The 18339-nt window shown below is 38.7% G+C and overlaps 1 protein-coding gene and 1 non-coding gene across 2 annotated transcripts in view; one reads left to right on the top strand and one right to left on the bottom strand.

The window, feature by feature from the left end:
• The window catches only part of ABHD3 (abhydrolase domain containing 3, phospholipase), a 41736-nt gene extending 24414 nt beyond the window's left edge, over positions 1-17322 (top strand). Inside the window, exons 5-9 of the mRNA XM_046025603.1 lie at positions 4263-4375; positions 9615-9788; positions 11911-11959; positions 12039-12204; positions 16456-17322. Of these exons, the coding sequence (XP_045881559.1) occupies positions 4263-4375; positions 9615-9788; positions 11911-11959; positions 12039-12204; positions 16456-16634 (681 nt within the window). The 3' untranslated portion in view covers positions 16635-17322. The remainder of the gene's footprint in view (positions 1-4262; positions 4376-9614; positions 9789-11910; positions 11960-12038; positions 12205-16455) is intronic.
• LOC123954789 lies at positions 286-440 on the bottom strand. The gene has a single exon (XR_006821152.1). It is a non-coding gene; the product is annotated as a small nucleolar RNA SNORA62/SNORA6 family (small nucleolar RNA).
• Positions 17323-18339: the final 1017 nt, after the last annotated feature.

The raw sequence follows: 18339 nt of genomic DNA, 5'->3' as shown, positions 1-18339 counted from the left end.
GACCAAGGGAGGATGGTATGAAAATGAAACAGCAGTAACAACAAAAACATGCCGCAGAGATCAGTGAAGAAGTATGATTAGTATTCATGCAAGGATTACTTTCTGGGGTCGTAGGTGCACACAAGAATCACAGAGTTCCTTTGAGCAGCATCTTAACCAGTATTTCCTTATGGACCTTTAAGTACTTGAGAAAGGAAGGCTGTAAAATGAAATCTAAGCTCCTGATGACTATCAGACATTACAATAAAATAAAAACGAAATTGCAATTATTATTATCATGATTTTACTTGTAGCAAAAATTACTATCAAACTCCACTCACTGAGCCAGAGACCCTTGTGGTGTTAGCCAAAGACTTGCCCCTTGTGTAGCACACCACCTACACTTGTAAGTGCATCAGCCAGCTGCAATTGAAATGATTTTTTTTTAAAAGACGGGTAAGTGTCTTTTTCGGTTTTCATTTTGCTGGATGGAAAATTAAAATCCTCGCTGGCCCAGTTTAGTACTGGCTATGAGGCCACCCCAGCACTGAAAGAAGGGTTCTGGGGTGATGGTTTCTACTGCAGATTAGCAAATTCATCCCCTTCCAGAATAGCTAAGGAGAGTCAGGCTACCTGATTAACAGGGTGAATTTTAATTTGTTTCTAGACCAAAAACAAAACAAAAACAAAAACACCCACTTTTTAAATGAAATTTGCATTTTAAAACAAATGACCTCTAAACCAGGACGGGAAAATTCTCTTCCAGGTTAGGGAGAACTCAGTTTGTCTACTTTTTGGAAGTAGATTAAGAAGAACAGATTATATGTAGTCCACAGATGAATATAAAATATATGCATTACTCTTTTCCCATCTATTAGGTGTGAATAATTAAGAATTAATTTTACTTCATTATTCTCCTCAGTGATTTTTTTTTTAAAACGAACCTCTAAAAGCCATGAAACAAATTACTATTATTTCTCGCAAATCCTAGCTGCAGCTGGACAATTTCAACAATCTTGATTTGTAATTATTTTCAAATTATTCTAATTGTAAAATATTTATGCCCAAGCATCTGCTGGAAGATTATCTATCCTTTAGATTTTCTTTATCCTTTAGATTTTTTTCCAGAATACCTTTCTGTAAAAGGAGTTTTTAACCTCCCAGCCGAATGCTGCAAGGTCTTCCTTAATCCCTTTTCTCATTAGATAGGCTTACTCTACCTCTGTTCTGGAAGCATGGAAAAAGCCAGGAATTACTGCAATAGGATTAGTTGCTGGTTGCATTAGTAGCCCTAGCAACTGAGAATTAACTAATGTTTTGTCTTAAAAGCTGCTAGTTATATTTTTAGACCTGAAGAAAATTTCTGCCAGGCCTACCTATTCAATGTATGGCCCCCATTAGTGTCTTTGCTGTGTATCCTGGATGAACCCCTTCTTTAGGGAGTCTCAAGTCCTGTGAAGAAAGAAGGCATATGATATTTCCTGTTAAAATCATCAAGTGTCAAAAGGCCATGTGATAGAACTACACAGTTTTGCATATCAAAAGATACGCATCTCATTTTTCAGTCCTGTGTATTTCGTTCAATTCAACAAGTATATGTTGACCGTCAGAGAAAGAGGTAAGATAGTAGTAGACAGACAGGTGATAGATAATGTGGGCCAGGAGAAGACAGGCTGGGACAATTAGGGGTAGAACTGGGAAAGGTTGTGGTGTCTGGGAGACCAGGGGCCAAGTCTTGGCCTTTTACCTGATATTTATGCAAGGCATGATTTCAGTAGGCAGAGTTGATTGTGAAGGACCCTTGGCAGATGAGCTGTCTCTACAGGTAGCAAGGATGTTACGAGGCCAGCACATGAGACAATACTGGTGTCTCATTGATGTGACTCTGTACCTATAGAGAAAGGGTAAACTCAGAGCTGGAAAGGTTGCTTGACGTATTGTGGAGGGCCTTGAACACTTGGCAGAAGAATGTGTCATCTATTTTTTTTTTTTTTTTAATGGGAAGTTAGGAGAAGCAGTATAGTGTTCATAAAGAGAAGAGTTTACTTTGAGGCATTTTAAGTTTGAATTATGGCCAGAACCTGTTAGTGAAGCTGCCTGTTAGAACTTGGAAATTTGGATCTAGAGCTCAAGATCAGGTGAGAGGGTGGAGGGTGGAGAGTTTGTTTGGTCATTGCCTAGTGGTGGTTTGATGAAGCCAGGAAGGTAGGTAAGACCCTCGGGAATCAAGTATTGACCAGAGAAGCAGATGCAGGCCTAAGACAAGACTTTTGGGAATGAGTATTCACATTGAGGTTGTGGGAAGAATGACAGGAACCAGGCAGGAAGTGGAAAGCCAGCAGCAGGAGGAGAATGGGATAGTGCCTTCACAGAAGCAGGGGGAGCAGCGGGATGGAGGCGGCACCATGCCAGAAAGACTCTAGATTTACTGAGTTTCAGAGTTCTGGCAACTTTGATCCTTGCCAGGATCATCAGTTTTGATCTAAATGTCATCCATCCGGAGAAAAACATTTACAGAAAAATCAGTTTTTGTATCTGAGGATACCAGATGCTGAATTTATTAATGAAATCCCTTTCAGTATCCCAGTGCTTTACAGGAAATTGTTTACTAATTACAAACGTGTGATCCAGGCTCTGCTACTTTGTAACCTTTGCCAAGTTACTCAACCTTGCTGAGCCACGATTTCCTCATGTGTAAATAAGGAACCAAGTCCTTCCTGACACTAAGATTCTTTGATCTTAATAATTTTCCACAGAGGGGTGCCTGGGTGGCTCAATGGGTTAAAGCCTCTGCCTTCGGCTCAGGTCATGATACCAGGGTCCTGGGATCGAGCCCCACATCGGGCTCTTTGCTCCGTAGGGAGCCTGCTTCCTCCTCTCTCTCTGCCTGCCTCTCTGCCTAGTTGTGATTTCTCTCTGTCAAATAAATAAAATATTTAAAAAGAAATAATTTTCCACAGGCCGTTTTTCTCATACCCTGAGCTCTGTGTGCACGTTCATGTGTGACCATGTGTGTGGCTGCGTTCACTTCAAGCCTGCATGACAAGAGTACATGCTGGCGACTGTCACAAATAATTCAGAAATGTTAAAGCTATGCCACATGAATAGACTCGCATGTAATAAAAATATCATGTAAGGATTTCTTCACCTGAATTCTTGTTACAACAGGTGCAGACACTATGAATGAGCCTGGTAGTAGATACTATTCCATTTAAATTTTACAGTGAATTTATGCCCCTCAAATGCATTTAATCACAAAGGATTTTTTTTTTTAAGTATCTCCGCTTAGTCTCATATTAGCTGGTAAGGTGTGCCAGGAGTCTTTTCACGTCTCTAAATTTGGTTTCCTCTATAAAATAGATATAATAATGGGATCTTCCTCAGGGTTTTGTAGACACAAGCTTAATTATTTAGTAACTTAGCCCCTGTAAATCTCTCCAGGTTAACATTTGTCTTTTGGAGAGTTTCATATTTACAGACCTCAAAAAGATGATAGTAGCAATAGGTAGCGTTTTAGGCTTGAGTTTAATTGGAAGGATCATTAAAAACTGTGCTTTTCTTGGGCTTCTCATTAGCAACTGAACAGTGGGTGAACATAACCTTACGTGGCGATCATGGTTTATTGGAATAGTAAAGTCAAGAGGGTCCAGGGCACCGCTTTGGTTAGAGCAGTGTTAACCAGACTCCTCTCCGTGTTATTCAGTTTCTGGGGGTTTTATCTCACCTAGGCACACACACATATATTCATGGACACACTCTGACGTTTATTCTGCAGAAAGGACCGCCCCCTCCTCCCACAGCTCAAACAAAGAGTTTGTGAAGCTTTCCTGCCGGAAACAGAGCCCTTATTGATGAGGTTCACGTGAAATTCATTTGTTTGGATGCATGATGTATTGAGGCATAATCAGCTTTACATATTTTAACATATTAAGTGTCTGTTGCAGTGTAGTGCAGCTGGGGCTGTATGGATATATTGTTGTAGAAGAACATATGTAATTCATAAATGCAACTGGAAATTGCCTTATCTAGAGGGAAGGCAGTGCCAGAAAACCACACTACCCCATTGGTGGACAGCATTCAGGATGAAGAAAACGGTTCCCCCGTTAGAAACCAGCCACAATTTAAAATCGGGGGGGGGGGCATAATTGCAATGTCTCTTTTGTTCGCTTATTTGCTTTGTCTTTTTTAAATAAAGAATAACTTCGGCTCTGTCATTTCTGCCTTTTACAGGTCATGAACCTCATGATTTTTAAATGTTGTGCTTTACCTGTCTCTGCTTACAGACACCAAGGACTTACTGCTGTGCTAACACTGAAGACCTGGAGACTGTTATTCACCACGTGCACAGTCTGTACCCTTCTGCTCCATTCCTGGCAGCAGGGGTTTCAATGGGAGGGTAAGATTTTTTCCTTTCTAAAATGTCTTGAGAGAGAAGTGGTCTTCCTGACTGCTTCTGTCAGGAGATGACAAGCTACAAAAACGTTTGAAAATAAATGTTTGATTATTTTTGTTGTTGTTGTTTATTTTCAGCGTAACAGTATTCATTGTTTTTGCACCACACCCAGTGCTCCATGCAGTACGTGCCCTCCCTATTACCCACCACCTGGTTCCTCAACCCCCCTCCCCACACCCCTTCAAAACCCTCTGGTTGTTTATCAGAGTCCATAGTCTCTCATGGTTCATCTCCCCTTCCAGTTTCCCTCAACTCCCTTCTCCTCTCCATCTTTGTTATGTTCCACAAATAAGTGAGACCATATGATACTTGACTCTCGCTGCTTGACTTATTTGATTATTTTTATCTGATTTTACCACATATGGTTTGGTGAAGGAAGGAATTCACCCAGGCGAACGTTAGTATTTTCCTTGGCAACTATGGCTTTGTGGTGAAAGGGACGCAAGTATCTCCTTGGGATTCTCAGAGTTTTCTGAACCTAAGGGCTTGTTAGAATCCCATGACCTTGATTACCTTCACTTGGCAGCTGCCATGGTCACCTTCAGAGTCCCTGATGTACTCCCAGCTGTCCTGTATGTGTGTCCTCCGGCACCACACAGGAAGCTGACTTTGGAGGCTGATTTTCATCACTCCAGTCATAGAGATAATCACTTCTTGCTCTCTCCAGCTGAAGAGGCCTTCAACATTTTTTTTTCTCCAGGTGGTGGTGTTTTTGTTTGTTTTGTTTTGTTGCTGGGCAAATGGACCTACCCTGGAATGCTCTCCTAGAAACTCTGACCTTTTATTGTTAACCCCTACACCAGCTGCTATTTTAAGCATATGAATATTATTAAAATTTGTGCTTCTTGCAGTTACATTGGGGTTTAATTGGAACATTTATGTCATACTTATTCATTTCTACTAATAATTATTTGTATTTTTTATTCCAGTGATTATGGACTTAATAAAATTCAAAATTTTAATTATCCAGAATTTCACCACACTTAGACTCCTTAAATGCTTGTCCAAAAACTACTTTTTAAAATCAACAAACACATGAGGTAGAAAATGGTATTTTTTCTTAATTTTGTAATTGATTTATTCGCCACTTCAATTTTCAGAACATCTTAGGATGTTTCATTACTTGAAAACGAACAGGTTTTCCAAATGATAGTCTGAAGAATCGTCTTTAACCACAGCTTTTTAGATTCTGATGAACGTAAAACTAGAAAGAAAAGAATACATTTCTTACATTAGCATGGAAGGTCTGACTTGACCTACTAAAGGAAGAAATCTGAATCAGTGCAAAAAACCCAGAAAGAACCTCTGAATTGTGCTCAAGGTATTTCTCTTTCCTTTGCCCCATAATGTGAACTGTAGAGAACAGCGTGTGGGCTGAAATTTTTCTCTTAATCATATAAATTCTTGACTTTTTAAAGGCCAGACCTTACATAAACAGGACCAGATTCTCTATTCAGAAGCCCCTGGGAAATGCCTATTCATGTCCCTTTGAAGCCTCAGTGCCTGAAGGCAGAACTTGACCATTAGCCTTAGCAGCTGGTTGAATATTAATGTCTTGTAAATTGTTTGAAGGAAGCACCCTTTCTAGTTGCCTAGCACTGTGACACGTTCCCAAGTGGACTTACCACTTGGGGATGTGTTTTATAGCTTGACACACTTTTTTTTTTTCTTTTGGAAACGCAACAGACAAAAACGTAGTCTGTCGAAGATCCTAATGTCCAGTGCCTCTGGAGACTGGGGTAATCCCCAAGCCTGTGATGCCGGGGACCATGTAGGGGATTTAAGCTGATACTGAGTCTAGCCAAGGAATCTACACCATGCTATACGTAGTCAGGTTTCAGTCTCCCGATGAGTTGGTAAAGAAGCTCTAAAGAATGTATAGGAAATTCTTTGTATATATGTAAAAGAGAAGAGTGTAATGAGCCCTGATATGTACTAATCACCTGACTTCAATAATAATCAGCCCTCTTCACACAGCTTCAGTCATTATCAATTCCCAGATAATTTCTTTATCACTATCACCCCTCCACTCCTCCCCAACTCTGATTATCTTAAATAAATCTCAGATATCATTTATAAATATCTTAGTAGGTGTCTCTAAAAGGTAGTTGCTCTTTAAAATACACACAGAGTACCATTATCACACCTGAACAAAACTGATGCTAATCCCTAAAAATCATCAAATATTTTGTTTGTATCTCATTTCCCCAGTTGATGGCTGGTTGGTTGGTTGGTTTTACAGTGTGTTTGAGTCAGGAATCAGATAAGGTCCATTGGATTGATATGCCTCTTAAGTCTCTTAATTCATGGATTCTTCTTTTGGTGAAAACATGGAGTCCTTTTCCTGTCAAAATAAAACATCCTCTTTTGGAGTAACATCTTGATATTATTTTTCCCCTGAATAATAGTCAAGAAGTACCAACCCCCCCCCCCCACACACAAACTTGGTCATGGATACTACTACTACATGGTCCTTCCTACTCCTGAGGGCTTCCCTTCCAACCCTTTCGATCTGCCCATTATAGCAATCTTCCAGCACTCTCTGACTTCCAGCCAAAGAAGAGGATCACCAAAAGTAGGACTCTAGAATGAAGGTTTTCCAGGAGAGTAAGCATCGTTCTTTAAATGACTTAGTGAGGGGTGCCTGGGTGGCTCAATGGGTTAAAGCCTCTGCCTTCGGCTCAGGTCATGATCTCAGGGTCCTGGGATCGAGTCCCGCATCCGGCTCTCTGCTCAGCAGGGAGCCTGCTTCCTCCTCTCTCTCTGCCTGCCTCTCTGCCTACTTGTGATCTCTGTCTGTCAAATAAATAAATAAAATCTTAAAAAAAAAAATAAATAAATGACTTAGTGAACCACAGTATTTTATCCCAGGAGTATAGTCATTATTAAGAATCATTTGCAGGAACAAAATTTCCACTTTTCATCTTAAACCTCATCACATTCACTCTGCGAGCCACTTAGACTGGGAAAGAGAAAGAGACAGAATTTTTACCCATTTCTCCTATTTCAGATCATTGGCAATTGGAGAAATAAAGAATGGCAAATATAATGAGAAACAGAATTTAGACTATCACCCTTTCTCTTAGTTGATAATGTTAAACTTAGATTTTGACATTAGTATTAGATTAAACCCCATTCTTGTTCCTCTTACCAAAATAGAACTAGATTAAAATCAGGAAAATTGATAGAACCAAAGAAAGGGGGGAAATGAGTGATAATTAAAAACAAAAAACCAGGAAAGAATAGGAAGAGAAAACAAGTGACTTTGAGGGCAAAGAGCTCTACCACAACTCAGAAAGTCTAACTCCATGTTAGGGAGCCCTATAGAGACTTATTTTAGGGAGCAATGGCTCAGAGGCAACCAGAATGCCCACTCAGTCTGATTACTCACAATCTCCGGGCTTAAACCCAGGTGTCTGTAGTTTTGGGGAGTTTTGAAAGCTCCCCAAGTGATTCCATTGTGCAACCACATCTGAAAACCACTCTTTTCATGTTCTGTCTTTGCCATCTATGCCAAGGGTTGGCATGACACAGCCCACAGGCCAAATCTAGCAATCTGTCTGTTTTTGTTCAAGAGCCAAGAATTGTTCTCATATTTTTAAATGGTTGAAAAAGGGGTGGATGGGTGGCTCAGTCATTTAAGCATCCAACTCCTGATTTTGGCTGAGGTCATGATCTCACGGTTATGAGATCAAGCCTCATGTCAATTCTGCACTGGGAATGTTTAAGATTCTCTCTACCTCTCCCTCTGCCCCTCCCCCTCGTTCACGCAAGCTCTCTCTCTCTCTCCTTATATAAAGTTTATTAAAAAAAAATTAAATGGGCATCTGGGTGGCTCTGTCAGTTAGGCATCTGCCTTAGGCTCAGATCATGGTCCCGGGGTCCTAGGATTGAGCCCTGCAAAGGAGTCCCTATACAGTGGGGAGTCTGCTTCTCCCTTTCCCTCTACCTTTCACTCAGCTTGTGCACAGTCTCTCTCTCTCTCTTTCTCTCTCAAATAAATAAATAAAATCTTTAAAATTAAAATTATATGACTGGAAAAGAACAAAAGAAGAATAGTTTATGTCATGTGAAAATTACATGAAATTTAAATTTCATCCATATATAATGATTGATTGGAAGACAGCCATGTCCATTCATTTATGTATTATCTAGGGCTGCTTTTGCACTACATAGTTGGGTAGTTGTGACAGACATTACATGGCCCGCAAAGCCCAAAATATTTACTCTGTGGCCTATCATGAGAAACTTGGCCTGAAACACTCCTCACATACTAAAACATTCACCTAGAAGCTGGGACCCAAGGTTTTGCATATTCTTTTTTTTTTTTAAGATTTTATTTATTCATTTGACAGACAGTGATCACAAGTAGGCAGATAGGTAGAGAGGGTGGGGGGCGGGGGAAGCAGACTTCCCACTGAGCAGAGAGCCCCATGCAGGGCTCAATCCCAGGACCCTGGGATCATGATCCAAGCCAAAGTCTTAACCCACTGAGCCACCCAGATACCCCAAGGATTTGCATATTCTTAATAAACCCCCAATATCATTTTTAAAAATGACAGAAAGAAAAGAGAAAGAGAGGAAGGAAGGAAGGAGGGAAGGAAGGAAAAGGAAAGAAGGAAGGAAGGGAGAGAGAGAGAGGGAAAGAGAAAGAGAAAAAAAGGAGAAGAGAGGAAGGCAAAGAAAGAGGGGTGGAGGAAAAAACAACCCATTTTATAGGGGATTTCTCTTATATTTTACTTCATAGATGGATATACATGTAAGTAATAACTGTATGCCTTGTCCACTCATAATATAGTCTACTGCAAGATAAATAAGTATATGAATGTGGCAAGGAAAGAATGAAGATACTTGCATGCTTTTCCAAGATAAAGGCCTTAAACTTGGGTTTATGTTTTTCTTCTCCATAGTTAAAGTAAAGTCCATAGTTAGAAATGAAATGTCTTGGAGCCCCTGGGTGGCTCAGTCGGTTAAGCGCCTGCCTTCGGCTAGGTCCTGAGATGGAACCCCTTATCAGGCTCCTGGCTCAATGGGGATCCTGCTTCTCCCTCTCCCTCTGCCCCTCTGCTCCTGCTCTATCTCAAATAAGTAAATAAAATTTTAAAAAAAAGAAAAAAAAAGAAATGGGATGTTTGGAGTTAACAAACTCATCATTAAGTTTTCTGTTTTCTCCCCATTTTAGAATGCTGCTTTTGAATTACCTGGGCAAAATTGGGCCAAAAACTCCTTTGAAGGCAGCTGCAACTTTTTCAGTTGGTTGGAATACTTTTGCTTGCTCTGAGTCATTGGAGAAACCACTCAACTGGTTGCTTTTCAATTACTACTTGACGACTTGCCTCCAGTCTTCAGTTAATAAGTGAGTCATCTTAAAACTGATGTTTCCGAATTTCTTGGGTTATATTCCCCAACAGAAAGAAAGTTATAAAGTATAAGACTGCTAATAGTTGTATATTTATGTTTACATTATATGCATTTTCTACTGTGCCAAATAGTTTTTGTTATAAATATATACAAAAATAAAAAGATTTTAAGCATAAGCTAAAAATGTAGATAAAAGTTGTAATGTTTTCTTTCTGGATCTCAGTGGTACAACCCCTAGAGGGATGTGCCCCCACTTTGAAGATCACTGTTCTGTCACTATTCTAAATTATTCCAAAAGACTAAAAATGTGAGCATTGACTGTGTTGAATAACACGAGGGCTATTTCTCAGATTTTCTACCTGTTGGTAATCTGTTAGTACCTAATTCTTTCCTAGGTAGTAAGCAATGTATTAAGTGTTTTTAGTGCAGAATAATATAGTTTCTTAAGCATATGCTTATACGCATAGTATATTTTAGAAGCTGGGGGAACGCAATTCACTTGGATATTCTCAGCCCCCACTTAGTGTTACCAGAATACTATGTTTGCATTAATTTTTCCGGAATTGTTTATATATCTTCTACCATTTAAATTGGTGTGATACCAAACAACAGAGGTGTTTCTGTTTCTATTTTGATGACTATTACCATCCGTTTTGGGGTTAAATGATCAATGTAATACAAATGCTAAGTAAAAAGTCCAGTTAATTTGTACAGGACTTAGCAAAAACCATAGATACCCCCAAAGGTGACATTAAACATTGGATTAAATTTAGATATTAATTATAAAATATTGCTTAAAATATTAAAAAGATCACTAATTGCTCATTATCACTGAAATGGAGGACAATAGCAAGAAAAGTGAAGAGAATGATTTGGCAATTAAAGTACTGGTTATATAAGAAAAATGACCCCCATTTAGGGACGCCTGGCTGGCTCAGTCAGTAGAGCATGTGATTCTTTTTTTTTTTTTTTTAAAGATTTTATTTATTATTTACTTGATAGCGAGAGAGAGAGATCACAAGTAGGCAGAGAGGCAGGCAGAGAGAGAGAGAGAGGGAAGCAGGCTCCCTGCTGAGCAGAGAGCCCGATGTGGGACTCAATCCCAGGACCCCGAGATCATGACCTGAGCCGAAGGCAGCGGCTTAACCCACTGAGCCACCCAGGCGCCCCGAGCATGTGATTCTTGATCACAGTGAGTGAGTTCAAGCCCCACGGTGGGTGTAGAGCTTACTTAAAAATAATTTTTAAAAATTAATTAATTAAAAATACATAAAATACTTAAAAAGAAAGAAAAGTGATCACCATTTAAAATACAAGCATATAAAATATAAATTTTAATTTTCAACAAAGCAATTTTAAAGTAATGTCTTCAAGTGGTTTATCCAATTGAAAGCTTCTGGTTTAAGTAAGGCCCTTCCAGCCAAATTGGTTTAATAGTAGCAGAGTGTAGGTACATCTTGTCATGAAACAACACTTATGTTTATTATTACAAAATTAGTTCAGTGTCCTTCAATTAAGAAAAAAAGTACACTGTGTGGCTCAATCAGTTAAGCGTTAAGACTTTTGATTTTGGGGGTGCCTGGGTGGCTCAGCGGGTTAAAGCCTCTGCCTTCAGCTCAGGTCATGGTCCCGGGGTCCTGGGATCGAGCCCCGCATCGGGCTCTCTGCTTGGCTGGGAGCCTGCTTCCTCCTCTCTCTCTCTCTGCCTGCCTCTCTGCCTACTTGTAATCTCTTATCTGTCAAATAAATAAATCTTTAAAAAAAAAAAAAGACTTTTGATTTTGGCTCATGTCAGGATTTCGGGGTTGTGAGATCAAGCCCCAGGTCAGGCTGCACGCTGGGTGTAGAGCCTGCTTAAGATTCTCTCTCCCTCTCTTTGCCCCTCCACCTCACTCTTTCTCTAAAAAAATAAAAGTACTTTAAAAAAAAATGTCTTCAGGATACATATCAATGTACTTCTGCTGAGTCTGATTAAATATTTATTGAGTACTCACTTTGTGCCCTGTGGTAGCCTGTTTGGTTAATTATTATTATGTACATTAGGTATGATAGAGATAGCTATAACCTGAAGGTTTTTTTTACCTTAATTTTTTACCTTTGAAATTATTTTATTGCAGGCACCGGCATATGTTTGTGAAACAAATCGACATGGATCACGTCATGAAGGTAAGAGAGAAATGTTATGTAATATTTTGATTTCCTCTTCGGATTCCAAGAAGAGAGATCATCTGTTTTTATGTTTCAGGCTAAATCCATCAGAGAGTTTGATAAGCGATTCACTTCAGTCATGTTTGGATACCAAACAATTGATGATTATTATACTGATGCCAGCCCGAATCGTAGACTGAAATCAGTGGGAATTCCAGTGTTGTGTCTGAATTCCGTGGATGATGTTTTCTCACCAAGTCATGGTAAAATTCACATTATTTCTGTATGTTTTGACATGAATTGGCTGTTTAAAATCCTGTTGTTGTTTTTTTTTAAGAAAATATAGTAATGAGAAATTAAATGTCATATAAATTATTTTCCAGTGCAATAGAAAAAAAATAGCTAGATACTCATAATGTAGTATCTAAATGGTTGAAGTCACTTTAAATGCTTTTACGGACCCTTATCTAGTTCATTATGAGAGTCTTCGAGTGAATTATTCTCTGAACATTTTGCTTGTTCTAACTTTTTATAACCTTTCCTTCTTATCAAATACACTGTCCTTTGGACAGATTATGTTACAATGTCTTTGCCTCACAAGTTCATTGTCATCACTTGCCTTTTCTTCCTCAGATTCTTAAGCAGAAGGCTTTGGAGTTTTTCTCCCCTTTAAACCGGGAAGAAAACTTGAGACTTTATAGACATGATATTCTTGACTATCTCCATGAGTATAGCACATTTCATCACATTTGAAGGGAAACAGTCTTTGCTTTTCCCTGGATACTGTATAAAAGAAAATTACGCCCAGATTAACTTCCTCGCTCTCTTAATTTATGAAATAGGAAATTTCATAGCAAAGATATATATGCATGTGTTCATATATTGAAGCAATGTAAGATGATTAGAAGTCATCATAAGTACCAGCAGACTTGACCCATACTTCTTTCCTTTTTTTTAATTTATTTTTTTATTTTTTAAAGATTTTATTTATTTATTTGAAAGACAGAAATTACAAGTAGGCAGAGAGGCAGGCAGAGAGAGAGAGGAGGAAGCAGACTCCCTGCCCAGCAGAGAGCCCTATGCGGGGCTCGATCCCAGGACCCTGGGATCATGACCTGAGCCGAAGGCAGAGGCTTTAACCCACTGAGCCACCCAGGCGCCCCTCCTTTTTTTTTTAAAGTTAACATATACTGTGTTATTTGTTTGGTACAGGTCTGTGATTCATCAGTCTTTCACAATTCATAGCACTCTTCATAGCACATATTCTAATTCTTTTTCTAATGAAATTTCACAAAGACTTTTCTTTTTAACATTTTACTTATTTATTTGATAGAGAGAAAGCACAAGCAGGGGGAGCAGCAGAGGGAGAGGGAGAAGCAGGCTCCCCACTGAGCATGGAGCCAGACCCCGACCCAACCCAACATGGGCTTGATCCCAGGACCCTGAGAGCATGACCTAGCTCAAGGCAGACACTCAGCCTTACGCAACTGAACCACCCAGTCTCCCTAAAAAAGGCTTAAAAAAATTTTTTTTTTTTTAAGATTTTATTTATTTATTTGGCAGAGAGAGAGAGAGAGAGATCACAAGTAGGCAGAGAAGCAGGTGGGGGGGCAGGGGGGGGACACAGGCCCCCTGCTGAGCAGAGAGCCCAATGTGGGACTGATCCCAGGGTCCTGGGATCATGACCCAAGCTGAAGGCAGAGGCTCAACCCACTGAGCCACCCAGACGCCTCTCCCCAAAAAAGCTTTTTATAAATTTTTTTCTCACTTCCCCCCAAATACTTTGAAAACAGTTTCCCCTGAGTACTTCATTTAAAAAAAAAGTTAATCTGACTATAAGCACAACATGTATGTATTGTCAACATTTCAGAAAATCTCCAAAGTATATAAAAATAAAAATCACCTATCATTTGATTGTGTGACATATGGTTAATCAGAAATAACTTTAGATGGTGGGGACTTTTTGGCCTTTGACCACAAATCAAGAAATGAAACTGTGAACTTTAGTTTTAGTTAAATTACATGGTGGTTATTTAGCCTCCTTTCACTGGATTAAGAAAGTGTAGTACTTTTCCTTTCTTAATATTTCTTAGTATTTAATGTTTTATTAGCATATACTATTAAATATTAGAAATATTTAATATTCCTTAATATTTCACCAATATTTAATAATATTTCATAATAATTTCTTTTATCAGCCACAATTTCTCATCATGTTAACCTGCCCCACTTTGTTGAAATTTAAATTCATTATTCCCTATTCTTTCCCAAGCTCTTAAGATAGTCTTGCCACTTTGAAATAGTAGGCAACTGTCTGCATCCTGAGAACGCAGGCAACCAGCATCTTTCACATGACTCCGTGGGGCACAGCGTTTGTTCTTGTGATAGGACTGTAACTATCAGTGTCAGAAATTCCTGGGTGTATCCAGAGTGTGAAACTGGGACTCATAACATAATAATTCCATCAGAGGCAAGCGAAACATTCTAAATCCAAGCCTTTAATGTAACATGAAAAAGGAAAAGCAAAAATAAGATGTCATTTCACCTTATCCTGCTCTTGAGCTCACACATCTTATCCCAAGATAGGAGATACTCTTCTTTAGATGGGGCTGGCCAAGGATATGAGTTTAGGGCGCCTGTGGGCAAGGACTTGGCTTGCTGGGCCTTGATGTAGGATCTTGAAATTTATTCTTCGGAGAGCATTGTGTAAGGGGGTCAAATTGAGCGCATCGTCTGAACAAGCAATTTGGACACAGCAGCAGCTCCATCTTGTAAGTGTCTCAGTTCTAGAGTGTGTCAGTTTCCTTTCCTTCATTAGAAGGGTACGGGATAGGGAGATCTTACCTTTAATTAGCTCATTTACCCTTAAGACTCTATCCAAGGGGCGCCTGGGTGGCTCAGTGGGTTAGAGCCTGATTGAGCTCGGCGGCATCGGGCTCTCTGCTCAGCAGGGAGCCTGCTTCCCTCTCTCTCTCTGCCTGCCTCTCTGTCTATTTGTAATCTCTGTCTGTCAAACAAATAAATAAATAAAATCTTTAAAAAAAAAAAAAGACTCTATCCAAGATATGAAGGTCTAAATACTGCCACAACCACATTATCTTAATGAAGGAGATAAGATTTAGCAGTATCTGAAATTGAAACACTTCTCATGCCAGGTTGTGATTTATTATAGATCTTAAATCAAAACATTTTCATTGGGATGCCTGGGTGGCTCAGTCGGTTAAGTGGCTGCCTTCGGCTCAGGTCATGATTCCAGCGTCCTGGGATCGGGTCCCACATTGGGCTCCTTGCTCCGCGGGGAGCCTGCTTCCCCCCACCCCTCTCTCTGCCTGCCTGCACTCTCTCTATCTCTCTTGACAAATAAATAAATAAAATCTTTAAAATATTTTAAAAAAAAACCATTTTCATTGTAAACTCGAAGCATGGGAGAAAAAATAAAAATAAAACAACTTCAATTCACATGCCTTAAAGTTTTTACTCAGGATATGTTTTGTTGAGTATAGAAAAAGATTGTCATTACTACAGAGTTATTTAAATATAGCAGCTATATTTTCAAAATAAAATTTTTCTTTCTCCTGACTACATATAGAAAGCCAGACCATGAAGTGGCACCTGGGTGGCTCAGTTAATTAAGTGTCTGCCTTTGGCTCAGGTCATGATCCCGGAGTCCTGGGATGGAGCCCCATGTTGGGCTCCCTGCTCAGTGGGGAGCCTGCTTCTCCCCTTTCCTTCTGACACTCCCCCTGCTTGTGCTCTCTCACTCTCTCTCTGTCAAATAAATAAATAAATAAATCTTAAAAAAAAATTCAGATCACAAACTCAAAGAAAGAAAAACGAAAAAAAGGAAGGAAGGAAGGAAAACAAGGAAGAAAAAGAAAAAATAATCCCCAGTGTTTAAGCCCAAAGATAAACACTATTGCCACTTGGGAGTATTTCTTTCAACTCTTTTTTGCTATCTATACATGTTTTTTCTATATAAATTAATTATATAATTTTGAGTCCTTAATTGGCCAACAATTGACCCCTCAGGAATCTAACGTCATGTAAAATTAACCAAAGTCATACACAATGAATTTATCATTCTCACAAGGGTGATAAGATTAGTTCTTGTTTTCCTGGTGTAATACCTAAGTGGGGATCTTAGAACATAATGTAAGTATTCACCATTCCTTGAATCGCCTTACTTTATTTTCTCAAAACAAGACTGGGCCTTTTTATATTTCTAGGTTATGAGTAAACACTTGGATTGATTCTTCCAAAAAAGGTGGTTTAGTACATAACTGTAAACATGATCTGTTGTGAGAATATAAATGGTTTATATAAATTAGTGAGACTTATTCCATTAGCCGTACTCATTACAAATATTTCTTTATGTAATGGTGTTTCAGCTTATAATGACTAGAAATGATAAGAGCATGCACTTTTCCTAACAAAACTGGGTAATAATTATGTATTTTTCTTTCTCCTTTCCTTCTCTTACCTCCCCTCTCCCCTCATCTTTATCTTTCCCCAAGCTATTCCAATTGAAACTGCCAAGCAAAACCCTAATGTTGCTTTGGTCCTTACTTCTTATGGAGGCCATATTGGTTTTCTGGAAGGAATCTGGCCAAGGCAATCCACTTACATGGATCGAGTCTTCAAGCAGTTTGTGCAGGCCATGGTTGAGCATGGACATGAACTCTCCAGCATGTAGCTCCTTAGGTGCATTTGGTCTGAACCACCATATAAAGGCAACTCAGCTTAGTGCACAAATCTTAACTACTGTATATAAAGCAGATAAGCCAGCAGGTGGTGAAGAGGTCCAGAATGACATGCAAAAACCACTTTTTTGGGAAAACAAAACAACTTTGTAGCAAGAAATGAAATAGAGATTTAGATTGTAACTTATGTAGATTTTATTTTTACTACGCCTTACCAAATATGACCTTAAATAAAGTAGTCAAACATGGAATTGCACTTAACCAAAACTATTGTGTAAAAAAGATTTTAATTCCTCAGGGTTTTAATTTAGGCTAGTATTTTTTTAGATTCATCGTTTTAGGTGACTTAATGGTACTTTAATAACTGTTAAGAGATTTTGATTATTAGAATGTAAGTTATAAGTTGGCACATTCCTAAGGGTATTTATACCTAATGATGATAATGTGAAAACTGTTTGAGATCAAATACAACGCGCTAAATCTTTTATGTATTCTAACTTTAAAAGGCAAATGCAACAATGTTAGACTGATGTCTATACATGCTCTTTTACTCTGATAATAATAAATTAAGGCTGATTTATGTTTTATAACGATTATAGTTTTCATGCTTATTTTTAAAATAGTATATGTGCATACATATATGTCAATATATTAAAATAAATTCTATCATTTTAAATTGTCTATGAGTCTTTATCTATAAAAAAGCAATCCCTAGAAATTAATGTATGCTAATTTCATGAATACATTAGTAAGAAATATTAAAATGTTTTATTTCTTTTTTTAAAGATTTTATTTATTTATTTGACAGACAGAGATCACAAGTAGGCGGCCCACCCCCCCCCCCCACACACGGGGAAGCAAGCTCCCTGCTGAGCAGAGAGCCTGATGAGCCTGATGCGGGGCTCGATTCCAGGACCCTGGGATCATGACCTGAGCTGAATGCTGTCCACCAATGGGGTAGTGTGGTTTTCTGGCACTGCCTTCCCTCTAGATAAGGCAATTTCCAGTTGCATTTATGAATTACATATGTTCTTCTACAACAATATTTTGCCATATACAGTAGAACTCCCACAGCTAAAGAACTCTTAAAAATTGGTAATGAAATACCTGATAGAAAAATGGGCAAGGATATGTAAAGGACAACCACAGAATAATAGCCAAAGGGCAGGCCATCTCTCACTCTACAGCGCTTTTTTCTTTTTTCTTTCCTTTCTGTTCTTACCTTCACTTAATATACTTTCACTTTGCTTAAAAAAAATAGCCAAAAAATTTATAAATTTTAAAAATTTATTTAAAATTTAAAATTTATAAAAAAGTGGACAATCTCACTAGTAGTTTAGGAAATGCAAAATTTAAAAACAAAGCAGAGGCACCTGGGTGGCTCAGTGGGTTAAGCCTCTGCCTTTGGCTCAGGTCATGATCTTGGGGTCCTGGGATTGAGCCCCGCATCAGTCTCTCTGCTCAGCGGGAAGCCTGCTTCCCCCTCTCTCTGTGCCTGCCTCTCTACCTACTTGTGATCTCTTTCTCTCTGTCAAATAAATAAATAAAATCTTTAAAAAAATAAATAAATAAATAAAATAAAAATAAAAACAAAGTGATCTGTGACCATGAGATTACAAGTTTAATAACATACAGGATTAATAATATATAGTGTTGGTGACAGTATGGGGAAATAGTTATACAAATGTTTGTTAAGTT

This window comes from Meles meles, chromosome 12, assembly GCF_922984935.1.
Source record: "Meles meles chromosome 12, mMelMel3.1 paternal haplotype, whole genome shotgun sequence".
Lineage (NCBI taxonomy): Eukaryota > Metazoa > Chordata > Mammalia > Carnivora > Mustelidae > Meles > Meles meles.
This window is presented reverse-complemented; position numbering and strand designations above follow the sequence as displayed.